Raw genomic sequence first — 12,488 nt, 5'->3', positions numbered from 1 at the left:
TCCCACATTCTGACTTTATGTTAGCATTTTAAACTGTGGATTTATGAAGATTATGGTTAACTGCTCCTCAGATCTCTGCAGGGTAAATCCAGACAGCTAGCTAGACTATCTGTCCAATCTGAGTTTTCTGTTGCGATTAAAACAACCTTTGAACATACACATGTTCCACCAAAACAAGTAGCCTATCTTTATGCTATTTTGCAGCAGCACCATGGCTCTGCACTCATGCCTCGCCCAAGATGATTGCTATTGGTTTAAAGAAATGCCAATAAACCAGAACACGTTTTTCTCCCATCCCGGAAGCAAAATTACGAATCCCACTATGGCCACGCCAAGACCCGCCCTACGAAGCAGCTTGATTGGTTGGGGTTAGGCATTTCACGCCTGGCCAATAGTAGCGTGTGAACGCTATTGAAGGGCGGGTCTTGGCGTGGCCATAGTGGGATTCGTAATATCGCATCCCGGAATGCTGTGTGGACTAGCCAGACCCTCCTGTACGGCGCTGTAGAGGAAGGTCTGGCAATGCGAGACTAGGCTAAATATAATAAACGGATGGGAACAAAAATGTTGGCTCTGGTTGGATTGCTCTTGCCAATGAAACCCCTGTCATGTCATGTCAGCTTTTTTATTAAAACCCCCTGTTGTAATAACCCGTCTGCTGCACGGATGTATTATTTTGACGGTCTGCTGGCCTGAAAACTGAAAGTCAGAGCCTACACAAGCACACACCCTGGTGGACAACAGAGACATTTCAGTGCACGAATCCGAATTGCAGTGCGCCGCCAGCACAACAGAGGGCCCATCAGTGTTTTGATTTCATTGAACTTTTGTGGTCAAAATAATCGAAGAAGAAAAGGTTCCTCAGATGAGGAAAATGGCCGACGTTGAGATGGACGTCGCGTCCAGTAGAATGAATAATGGCAACGAACACGTGTAAGTCATTTCATTTAATATAAGACGTTCATGGTAATAAGGTGCAAGTGCCTTACCCACCCGAAATCAAAAGGGAACTGTTGTGTAAGTTATAGCTGCGGAGGTTAACAGAGTAGCAGCTTCACGTTGTTGCCGGGGCTAACGTTGTTAGCCAACTAGCTAATGTTCTTTAGCTCACTTAGCATTATGTTTCACTAAACGCGTAGTAAATAGAAGTGCACATCAACAACAATGTTGTGTATTCACTTCCGTAATATGTACCAGTCTGACCACATGCAGTCAAACACAGGTATTTTGTCGCATGAAACGATCCTGTAACGTATGTTAGCATAGCTAGAAGCTACCCGATGCCAATTTATTTCCTAGGATGGCGAAGGTACTCTCCCTCGGATTGGCTAGTACTCGTTCCCTGCTCTGGTTGGGTTGGTTAGGTTTAGGCAAGAGGAATGGGATTGGTCAGGGTAAGCTAATCAGAGGCAGCGTAGGGCGGGACGTGCCTTCGCCATCCTTTGAAAAAAAAAAAAAAAGACTCTCCTAACGTTAACCGATTATGCTAATTTTGCTAGCGTTAAGGGTAGACACTGCAGGTGAATATGGAGCATTTAATCTATAGATATCACAATTAAACTACCTCAGTATATTACTTACATAAAGGAAATATTTTTGTTGTTACATTTACTTAAATGTTATGTTCAAATGTGCGAATAAGGCATTATCTAAAGACAAAATGTAGTAAAATAAACCCCTAACGTTAAATGTGCATTTTTTATGCCCCCCCACCCCCCCTACTCTGAAATAAGACATGTTATGGAAGCAAAAAAATGCCCCAAATTGAAAAATTGTGTTTTTGCCTGCAAGTTAGTGTCTCCCCATAAGTTTGCTAAGAACGGTTAGCGTATCCGAGCTAATGAGAGGAAATCGTCTTGGCGGTCGTGCTCCAATGAAGAGCGGAAAAGTTAAGTGTATGGTGACAAATGAGCTTTGTTGCCACACTAATAAACATATTTTTCAAACTAAAAGTTGCAGCCATTATTTTGTTACTGCTCACTGTTTCTGCAGATTATAGCTAAATTCAGCACATTGCGTAAGCATGGTTCATGCTACCTAAACCACTCGGCTAACTTGTGCTTGTAGTGCTGTAAAAGCTGCTTATGGGTGATTGCTTTATGTGTTAAAATGACTATAATGCAAGCAATATATTATTTCACAACATATTTGTACAATGTCTGCCAATTCATGTTTTAATTTCTATGATCTCATTTAGAAATACAATGTAGCCTACATAAAACAACTGCTAAAGTAGCCTTTCTGCTGAGCACTGTAAGGAACAAAGTCGATTCCACCACAGTACAATAAGTTGGGATTTTTGATTATGATACCAAAACTCACCAGATGAAGGAGATGTACAAGATTTATCTCCTCAATGTTTATTACAGCTACAATTTGGGATTATTGTCATTATCAGTTAATGCATTGATTATTATTTTTTTCATTTCATTCTGTATAATTTTTAGTAGAAAGAAACTATTGTGGATCGGTTATGTCATCATAGCTGATACCTGATCCGCTTATTAAGATCTGGATTCGCATCTGACCAATATTTCTTACAAAGTTTTTGACAATTAATCCTATCAATCACCATATTCTGATTATTTGACTGGTTGTTTAGCACTACTGTGTAATGTGTGCTTAATATTTAAGACTGTCCTCTTTTAAACAGGAAGCAGGATCTGGAGAGCCATGAAAAAAGTGGAAATGAGGACAGCGGAGACATGTCTGAGGAGGAAGAAGAGGAGGAAGAGGTAGGGGTGGACAACAGCAAGACCTAAATATCTTCAGTGGTATGATGCCGTGATTCTGATATAAACATTCTACCTTAAATTAAGTTAAACCTAAGCTGTCTAAATTAGGTTAGTCTCAAACTGTAGTGGCAGTGGTGCTTGTCTGCACTCCGATAATCTGCCCATAAACAACAAATATTCATATAGTCATATAATATTCTTGCTGGTTGTCACATAGCAAGTAATTCAACAGCAGCAGAACAACTCGCGTATAATTTATTTGGAGGTTAATTTCCTTTAACATACTTTGCTTTTCCGTGAAATAACTTAAATTTCTATGGGAGTGAAGATAGATTTTCAGTTTAACTGTTTTATTTTTAAATGACTAAAACAACAATACAAACGCGCAAGGAGAGATCATGTCCATGATTTTTCATATAATATACCATATCAAATTTAAGAGAAAAGTTTATAGCTATGGTCACAACATGTCTATAAATTAAAAAAAAATTATATGATCTTGCACCTGAATGAGTTGTAAGCTGATATGTTGTCTCGTCCTAGGAGGAGGCAGAGACTAATGGCGAGAAGACAGAAGAAGGGTCCAAACATCACAGCAGCAGTGGTAAACACAAGAGGAAAAAACACAAGCATCGTAGTAAGCACAAAAAACACAAGCATGCCTCTGACGAGGACAAGGACCGCAAACGCAAGCATCGTCACAAACACAGGAAACACAAACGCAAAGAGGGCTCCTCTCCCTCTGCCGCTACCCTCTTTGCCTCCTCCGGCCACAGAAAAATTGAATCCTCTCCCTCCTCTGGAAATCCGAGTCTGGACGACAGGGCCTTGCTGGAGGACTTGGAGAAACAGAGGGCCATGATCAAAGCTGAGCTGGACAGCCAGTTGATGGAGGGCAAGGTCCAGTCAGGCATGGGCCTGATCCTTCAGGGTTATAACTCTGGATCCGAAGAGGATGGAGAAGCTAGGATCAGAAATGGCGAACAGCGTCAAAGGGGCAGCTCAGGTAAACCCACATCTCCCAGAGGGGGAAAAGGTGGGAAATCTAGACGGGACTCAACAGAGGGCAGCAAGTCCAGCTCCAAGCGTCGCAGTCGGAGTAAGTCTGCGGACAGACTAGCACAGGCCAAGGAGTCCAAGCAGGACAAGGTGACCAAAACCACCAAGGACACAGCCGTGAAAGACAGAGGGCGCGGCAGAAGCAGGTCGAAAGACCGAAAGCATTCAGACAGCACTGATAGGTCCAAGGAGAGAACCAGGAAGTCCAACTCCCCCACCACCTGGAAAGGAGAGCAGAAAGGCGGCCGCCCTGATAGACGTTCCTCTCCACAGCGGGATGACAGGCCAAACCAGGAGAGAGGGAGCCGACAGTCCAGATCGCCCGGAAGAGAACGGCCAAGTCGCTCGGACACTGACAGAGACAAACGGCCAGCCAAGTCCCCATCCAAGGACGCTTCGTTGGGGAAAGAGAACCGCTCCCCTCATAGACGAGGGCCTCACAGCCCCATGAGGAAACGTAGTGCTTCCCCTCGCCACAGGGATGCTCACCACCCCCCGGCTAGCGCCTCAGACAGGACCTCCAAACCGGGCAACTCTCCATCAAGAACAAGGTCCCCCCCCAGGAGAGCCCGCAGCCGCTCACCAGACGCCAGGAGGAGGGATGTTGACAGGCAGGACTCACCACTGAGGTTGGTGAACAGAGCTGTTATGACTTTAATAACTTCTCGTAGTAACAGAAGTTGACTGTGACGGATGAGTCGGAGTGAAATCGCACACAAATAAATAATAACCTGACTTAAGGCTGGGCGATATGGAGAAAATCAAACATCACGATATTTTGGACCAAATACCTCGATATTGCTACCGCAACGATATTGTAGTGTTGACTATTGGTGCTTTCACAAAATATTTACACAGTGAGATTTTTGATCAATAATCATCAGTAATGTGGATATAATGTCTAAGTGGGTAAAGGCAAATAATAGAACAGTTACAACAGTCTGGTAAGTTCAGAAAAGTACATCACTTTACTGTAATGCAGCCTTTAAAACCAGGAAAAGACAACACTTATATCCAAAATCTAAGACGATATCTAGTCTAATATCACGATATCGATATATGGCCCAGCTCTAACCTGACTAAGACTAAAAGATTTGCTGGGAACATATGTTTGACAGTTCATGTATGAAACGTGGAACTTATTGGCCTTTGTGAAAAGGCATCAGAGTTGATGTCATCAATTTTCAAGTTTTTAAAAATAATCTTTGGGGCGACCTCTAGCTCACCCAGTAAGAGCGTGCGCCCCATGTAGGCTGAGTCCTTTGCAGCGGCCCGGGTTCAAGTCCGACCTGCGGCCCTTTTCTGCGTGTCATCCCCCGTCTCTCTCCCACCTTTCCTGTCTATCCACTGTCACTATCAAATACAAGGAAAAGCCCCCCGATAAAATAATCTTTAAAAACAAAAAAAAGAAGAAAATTAAAATACAGATCTTTGATAGCTGCCACTGATGGTTCTTCGTCACAGTAACTTTTTTTTTTAGTTTAAATGACTAGAATGTCCGGTTCAGCTGGTCTGTCCACTCCCCTGATGTTTCTCCAGGAAGCGCCCCCGGCCAGATGCAGGGCCAGGCAGGGATCGGTCACGAGAGAACAGTCCCCGGGCAGCCGCTCGCCGCCGGATGAGTCGCTCGCCTCTAAGAAGACGGTCCCTGTCACCACGACGACGCTCCCGCTCTTCGCCCCACAGACGGAGCAGGTCTCCACTGGGACACAGGTGATGGCACTTTTTTTACTCAACTTTAATTCAGGTTTGGACATTTGTCTCGACTTAAATTCTATGTTGGCGATTTGCAGTAGTATTGTGGCAAGACCTTTTTTTCCGGTTGCGTGATTTACGAGGTAAAGAACTATCCCTCTTTGACATCTATGCCCCGCAGGTCTGGGGAGAGAGACCGGTACGGTAGGCTCCGACAGTACCGACGCTCAATGTCCCGCGATCGGGACCGGAGAAGAAGACGCAGCAGAGATGAGGACAAGTTCAAGGGCAGCCTATCAGAGGGCATGAAAGTCGACAAGGAATCCTCTGAGGAAGAAGTGTGAGTAGAAGAAAAGATTAGCCCGTCTGTTTTCCTGCAGGTCGTACATTAGAGGCAAACCATAAGCATCAACTAGACATAGAGAAGCTGTTTTATTGCTTTACAAATTATATCAAGGCAACATGCACTTCTTTATTTCAAATGCCAGGCAGAAAATAGAAACAGCATTTTGAGAACAAGTTTCCACTCTGATTAAGCATTATTAAAGTCAATATATGTCATGCAGAGGGCTGATCTAATCATTTCAATCAACTAAAAGTTTTTTTTTTTTTTTTAAACTGTGCCCTGACAACTACCCAATATTGGATTAAGCTTGATCATGGCAACTGCATATATATATAAAAATAAAATTGTATTAATGGCCCAAAGAAAAGATCTGTAAAAAGTTTTAGAAATGGATTGTGATTTGCCAGCCTGTAGCTGATATGTTGCCTCAGAATTCAAACACATTGGCAATAATAATAATAATAATAAGGAAATTGCGCATATCCATACTTCTTGTGTGTGCAGGTTAGAGGACTTTGACGGAGAGGAGGTAGATGAAGAGGCTCTCATTGAACAGCGCCGCCAGCAGCGCTTGGCCATTGTCCAGGTCGGTTGACACTTCTGCCTATCCAAACCTGCTGTTTTATTGGTTTCCATATTGGTCTAATTTTGGTGAAGAAGCCGTAAGTTATTAGTGGTCTACGGTCTACCTGGAAACACGTAAAATAACGAATGTACATGACTTACTATGTTTGTTTGAGATGTATTCTCATGGTCACTCTATTCCTGCCGTTGTACAGAAATATAAGGTTGTGAGTGATGACACCAACATGGTGTCAGAGCCCAGCAGCCCTCAGAGCAGCACACGCAGCCGTTCCCCCTCACCTGATGACATCTTGGAGCGAGTAGCGGCGGATGTCAAGGAGTATGAACGCGAGAACCTCAACACCTTTGAGGCCAGCATCAAAGCCAAGCACAACCTCATCTCCCAGGAGAAAGACGGTAATGTCTTGTTCAAAATGCTCATATCTGTTGGCATACAAGGCCAACTGAATGAACAACACAGTCAGGTGTGTGCGCTCAGTAGTCAACTGCAAGTGTCAATATGCAATTAATTTGTCTAAAAAATATTTGTGGAATATTGTGGCAATAATATCTCCCGATATATGCACAGGAATTGTACTGATTTCTGCGCAAGTTGGCACGCACATCATTTAGTGCCCTAAACACTTTTTCAGTCCTTATGTGGTGAATGTTTCTCTCACCATTACCCATCAGTGCTTTTTCCTCCACATCTGCTGGCCAGAAATAGGATCACACTAGTTGCCAAGAGGACACCACTCAACGTATGGCTTGAAATCTTCATTAAAATGGGAAGAGGAATAGGCGAAGCACGGATGTAGCTCCATATATGCTATCTGTGGCAGAATGTGGTTAGCTTGACCCAGATAACTACAGAATATTGCGCTCTATCCTCCCTTTCAGCCTCGCCCATCACTTAAACCTTTGAAATGTAGATGTGGAAAAGAGACGTGGGTCACTGAAGAGCACAATCTTCTGTGAACGTGGAGGAGATCAGAACCTGAACAGCTAAAAGCTCCATCAGAGATAGCAATCACTTTTTTTTGCGGGGTTATAGGAAGCAAAATGCAATTTCTTTGGTGTTCTGACAAAGCAGTTAACCCCAGTTTAGTCAGTTTATTTCCGATATGGAGGAAGTCCAAAATACCAAGGTGAACGCTGATTGATGGCATTTTTGCACTGCCTTTTTAAAATAATTGAACAATATACAAGTGCATTAATATTTCCACTTCCCTGCAATTTTTTTGACGACAGACTGCCAGTCTATACAAATCTAAAATGGCATTTGGTTGCTGTGGGCAATGCAGAGTTGTGTGATGCAGGGATTTTAATTTTGCTTCTTTCTGTCATGTGTTCATTCAGTTGCTGGCTTGTAATCCAATACCTGGGTGTCTCTGCCACCTGCAGCATGTTTTGATCTCTGCAGAGTATGTGAATCAAACACGTTCCAGATATTCTGTTTTACAACGTGGTGGATGACTAAAAACTCATCCTGTGCTGTTTTTCTTGTTTTTTGTTCATTTCAGGAGCAAACCCAAAGAAGCCTTCAGCCCCCGACATGTTTACAGAGTCAGATGACATGTTTGCTGCCGACTTCGATGTGAGTATTGGCTGTTGGGATTTAGGAAGAACAAATGTCAAATTTTGCAGCATATCTGAGCATCCTCTGCATTTTAGTATCTGTTATTTTCACTGGCTTTTCCTGAAGTTTCAGCCGGGAATAAGATAATAATAGGAAACACTTAAGACTCACAGCAACTGTCATGAGCCACTGGCCTCATTTTTTTGTTGTTTGGGCAGAGTGCCAGGATGAGAGCAGCAGGAGTAGGGAAGGACTTCAAGGAGAACCCCAACCTCAGGGACAACTGGACTGATGCTGAGGGTTACTACCGTAAGTGCTGCCTTCCTAATCCTTTTTATTTTCTCAGACAGATGTCTAGAGGCAAGCCTGTGACGTGGACGGTGTCCGTGTCAGTGGAAGTGCTCATCAATGGTTGCCTTATGGACTGGGAATTAGGGCTGGGCGATATGGCCAAAATCTTCTATCCTGATATAGGGCATTTCATATCTCGATAACGATATATATCACGATATAGCATGTTTTCTAGTAATTTCATAAATAGTCTATATGAAATAACCACACAAAGCCTATATTGTATACTCCTGTGTGAATTTAATACTTGAAAAATGAAAAGTGCGGAGTTTTTTAGTAATTTTATTAAAAACTTTAGTGCAAAATGAGCATTCCATTGGAAGGATCAGAACTTAAATCAAAATGATGTGAATATAGCTGTAACACAGTTCAGCCGCTGTTTTTTTTTTTTGGCAGTGCGATAGAAACAATATAGGAAAATATATACGACAGACATTTTAATATCGTTTCGACGATGTATATCAGTATGTCACCCAGCCCTAATGGAAATGTACCATTCCAACTTAATATAAGCAGTGTCTCTGTCCAGGCCTGTCCTGTCCCGTCCAATTGGTTGGTTACAGTGCCTAATCGCACAGCCTTTCTGCTATTAACAACTTTGTGGATTGTGTTATAATTTAGGGGTGAACATTGGGGAGACACTAGACAAGCGCTATGATGTTTATGGCTACACTGGCCAGGGTGTGTTCAGCAACGTGATCAGAGCCAGGGACACTGCCAGGGCCGGCCAGGAGGTGGCAGTCAAGATCATCCGAAACAATGAGCTCATGTGAGTCGTACCTTCTTTTTTATTTATGTATTTTTATATATATACAGTACATATATATTCAGTAAATATATATGACAAATGACTACAAACATTTTTCCATAAATGTCAAAAATGTATATCCAAACAAGTATAGATACTTAAAATTACAATACTCCCAAAACCACAATCCTATGGATGTTTGATTGAATTTGCGTTGATGAACAGCATGTATGATTCTTTTGGTCAACAGGCAGAAGACCGGGTTGAAAGAGTTAGAATTCCTCAAGAAGCTGAATGATGCTGATCCTGATGACAAGTTCCACTGCCTTCGCCTCTTCAGGCACTTCTATCACAAGCAGCATCTTTGTCTGGTCTTTGAGCCTCTCAGGTACTGAGAAGAAAAAGAAAACACTACTCATGTCTTCTCATGGTTTGAGATCCACTGCTGTTTGTAGCACTAATGTGATGGCCTCGCTTCCTAATTCTCGCTGTATTCTCATCTATAGTATGAATTTGCGAGAGGTGTTGAAAAAATACGGTAAAGACGTTGGGCTCCACATCAAGGCTGTGCGTTCCTACAGTCAGCAGCTCTTCTTGGCCCTCAAGCTGCTCAAACGATGCAACATACTCCATGCTGACATCAAGCCAGACAATATCCTGGTATGCAGTGTGCACCCAATCTTAAAACCAAGTTAATTCAGGTAATTGAATGATGACGATGACTTTAATATTGTGTGTACTATCTGTTTTGTCCCTAAAAAGGTGAATGAGTCAAAGACCATTTTGAAGCTGTGTGACTTTGGTTCTGCATCCCATGTTGCTGACAACGACATCACCCCTTACCTGGTCAGCAGATTCTACAGAGCTCCAGAAATCAGTGAGTTGCATTGTTTGTATAAATCCCTAATCTAACCATTAGTTGCATTCAAAACAGGACCTTGCTCACAATTAATTTCTGTCTCAGTCATAGGAAAGCCGTACGACTATGGGATTGACATGTGGTCTGTTGGCTGCACTTTATATGAGCTTTACACTGGCAAAATCCTGTTTCCTGGATCTTCCAACAATCATATGATCAAACTAGCCATGGACCTCAAGGGCAAGATGCCCAACAAGGTAAAATTGCGTCATAAAATTTCAGTTATTGTTTCCCTTTCCGAGAAAGAAGTGAGTCGTGTTGCTGTTCTATGCAGTGTTCAAGAAGTTATGGCTGATGCAATATTGTGGTTTTCTTTCCTAAGATGATCCGTAAAGGCTCGTTCAAAGACCAGCACTTCGACCAGAATTTAAACTTCCTGTACATTGAAGTAGACAAAGTGACAGAAAGGGTAAAGTGTTCCCTACTTTCTTCCACAGCACATAATGAAAGTGATTTTTAATAACAAACATGAAATGTTATTTTATTGGCTGTTCAGATCTTGCCATCAGTATTTGCTACATACTGAAAAGTAGTTTTAATGATTCTTCTAAACATATCCTGTCGTTTCTGCACCATCAGGAGAAGGTGACGGTGATGAGCACCATCAACCCCACCAAAGACCTGCTGATTGACATGATTGGAGGCCAGCGACTGCCTGAGGACCAGAGGAAGAAAGTGATGCAGCTGAAGGACCTGCTGGATGGCACTCTGATGCTGGACCCAGCCAAACGCATCAGCATCAACCAGGCCCTGCAGCACCCCTTTATCCAGGAGAAGATCTGACACCCTGAACGCCACACACTCCCAGAGCAGACAAAGAACCAACCACTAAACCAGCTCTGACAGGAACTCTGCAGTGAGGCAGCCAACCCACAGACAGGATTTTTTGGTTCTTCCTCAACTTTATTTTGTTTATGGATACATAATTGTGTTTTATTGTAAATAGATCATTGAAATGGTAGCCATTCTTGAAGACATTGATTTTGCGATTCATCATTGTAAACTTCCCCTCATACCTGTCAATGCAGTTATGGACTATTTTTTTTTTTTTTTTTAAATTTAACTGGCATTGGAGTGACGGATGTTTAAGAGAAAGATATAATTCCTGTAAATACTGTATGTCGATTGCATTAACAATCTCAAGCAGCGGAAGGTTGAGTTTCGTTGTAGTTGCAGATGACTAAATACATCAGTTGTTTTTTTTTTAACCACAATTGTCATTGTGGGGCAATGCATGCTTTTGAATGTGCACCCTTTGTGCTCTAGATTTCTGTGGTGCAGGCCTGTGAAAATGCTCTGTATGTACATCAGTGTCCCCCACCCCTAACCAAGGCTTCAGGCCTTGACGTCTGAGCAGAAGGAATAGATGCATATTATGTACTCCATGACCAGGATTATTATTTTTTTTTTTTCAAAGCAGGTAGTCATTGTTTTCTGTTGCTGGACATTTCCATGTTTTTTACCTTCCTCCCCCTCCAGCACTCTGGCTATGTCCTGGCTCTTAAGGCTCTCACACTCAAGTGCCTCCTGTATGAGCCTAGTGTGTTAAAACACCCAACAATGCGGGCCTATTGAAGCCACACCTGTGACCCTCCTCTCCCATTGTTGTGTATATAGTCCATAGTTACTGTCATTTCATGTGTGATTAATTTGTTTGTTTTTTTCCATCAAGTGGTAAAAAACAATTTGTGATTTCAATAAAGAATAGTTGTGGAAACGCTGCTGAAAGTATAAGACAACTTTTAGTAATAAAATGTTTCCTATTGTATACAAACCCCCTTTCTTCATTTAATCCCTAACATGTTGGCATGATGCATGGCCTGATGTGCTGTACATCCTGCTGTAAAATTGTTGAAAGTGTTGGTTAGGAAGTGAAACAGTAATGGAAAGTGTACAGATTGCAAAACTGGATGTTAGATGTCAAAAGTGGACTTATTTTTTTTTTTTTATGCTTGTACCCAACTAAGTGCACTCTAAAGAAGGCACGAAAGTAAAATGGGGTATTGCTGCAGCCTCAGGGCATCAAAGTAAAAACGGTCCATTTTTGAATCCAGTTAGTACAATTTACCTGCCTGATGTCAGACAGAATTGTCAACTCATTGCACTCGGTGGAGTGGGCGGATTCAAAGGTCTGGACCCAGGCAAACAATTTACAGCTCTCATGCTCCCATCTGTGCAGTGGAAAGTAACGGTGCCCTTCATTTCTGTTGAATGATTGCACTTGTGTTGAGCTGCTAAAAAGCACGTCGGAAAGTTAGGGAAAAGATGCAGAAGCACTCTGCTTGTATGGAAAACACTAAAAGAACTTCTGACATGAGCTGATGGGCTGTCAGCCTGTAAGTACATGTGGGCTACAGTGGTATAACCACTGGTAAAGATGTCAGTGTGAATGAGCAGGGATACCAACACCTACTGGCTTTAATCTTAACTCAGACATGAGAGCATGACTGCTGTGTGTAACCAAACCATAATTTTATAATCATGCTATCAAA

The 12,488-nt window shown here is 42.4% G+C and overlaps 1 protein-coding gene across 1 annotated transcript; it reads left to right on the top strand.

The window, feature by feature from the left end:
- Positions 1-819: 819 nt before the first annotated feature.
- Positions 820-11,770, top strand: prpf4bb (pre-mRNA processing factor 4Bb). The gene is made up of 16 exons (XM_039790090.1): positions 820-933; positions 2,654-2,735; positions 3,279-4,423; positions 5,334-5,507; positions 5,671-5,829; positions 6,340-6,421; positions 6,615-6,816; positions 7,923-7,996; positions 8,197-8,287; positions 8,951-9,098; positions 9,328-9,465; positions 9,584-9,737; positions 9,840-9,954; positions 10,042-10,193; positions 10,319-10,405; positions 10,576-11,770. Exons 1-16 carry the CDS (start codon positions 866-868, stop codon positions 10,777-10,779), a joined length of 3,075 nt encoding a protein of 1,024 aa, XP_039646024.1. The 5' UTR covers positions 820-865; the 3' UTR covers positions 10,780-11,770.
- Positions 11,771-12,488: the final 718 nt, after the last annotated feature.

Source organism: Perca fluviatilis, chromosome 22 (assembly GCF_010015445.1).
Source record: "Perca fluviatilis chromosome 22, GENO_Pfluv_1.0, whole genome shotgun sequence".
Classification (NCBI taxonomy): Eukaryota; Metazoa; Chordata; class Actinopteri; order Perciformes; family Percidae; genus Perca; species Perca fluviatilis.
This window is presented reverse-complemented; position numbering and strand designations above follow the sequence as displayed.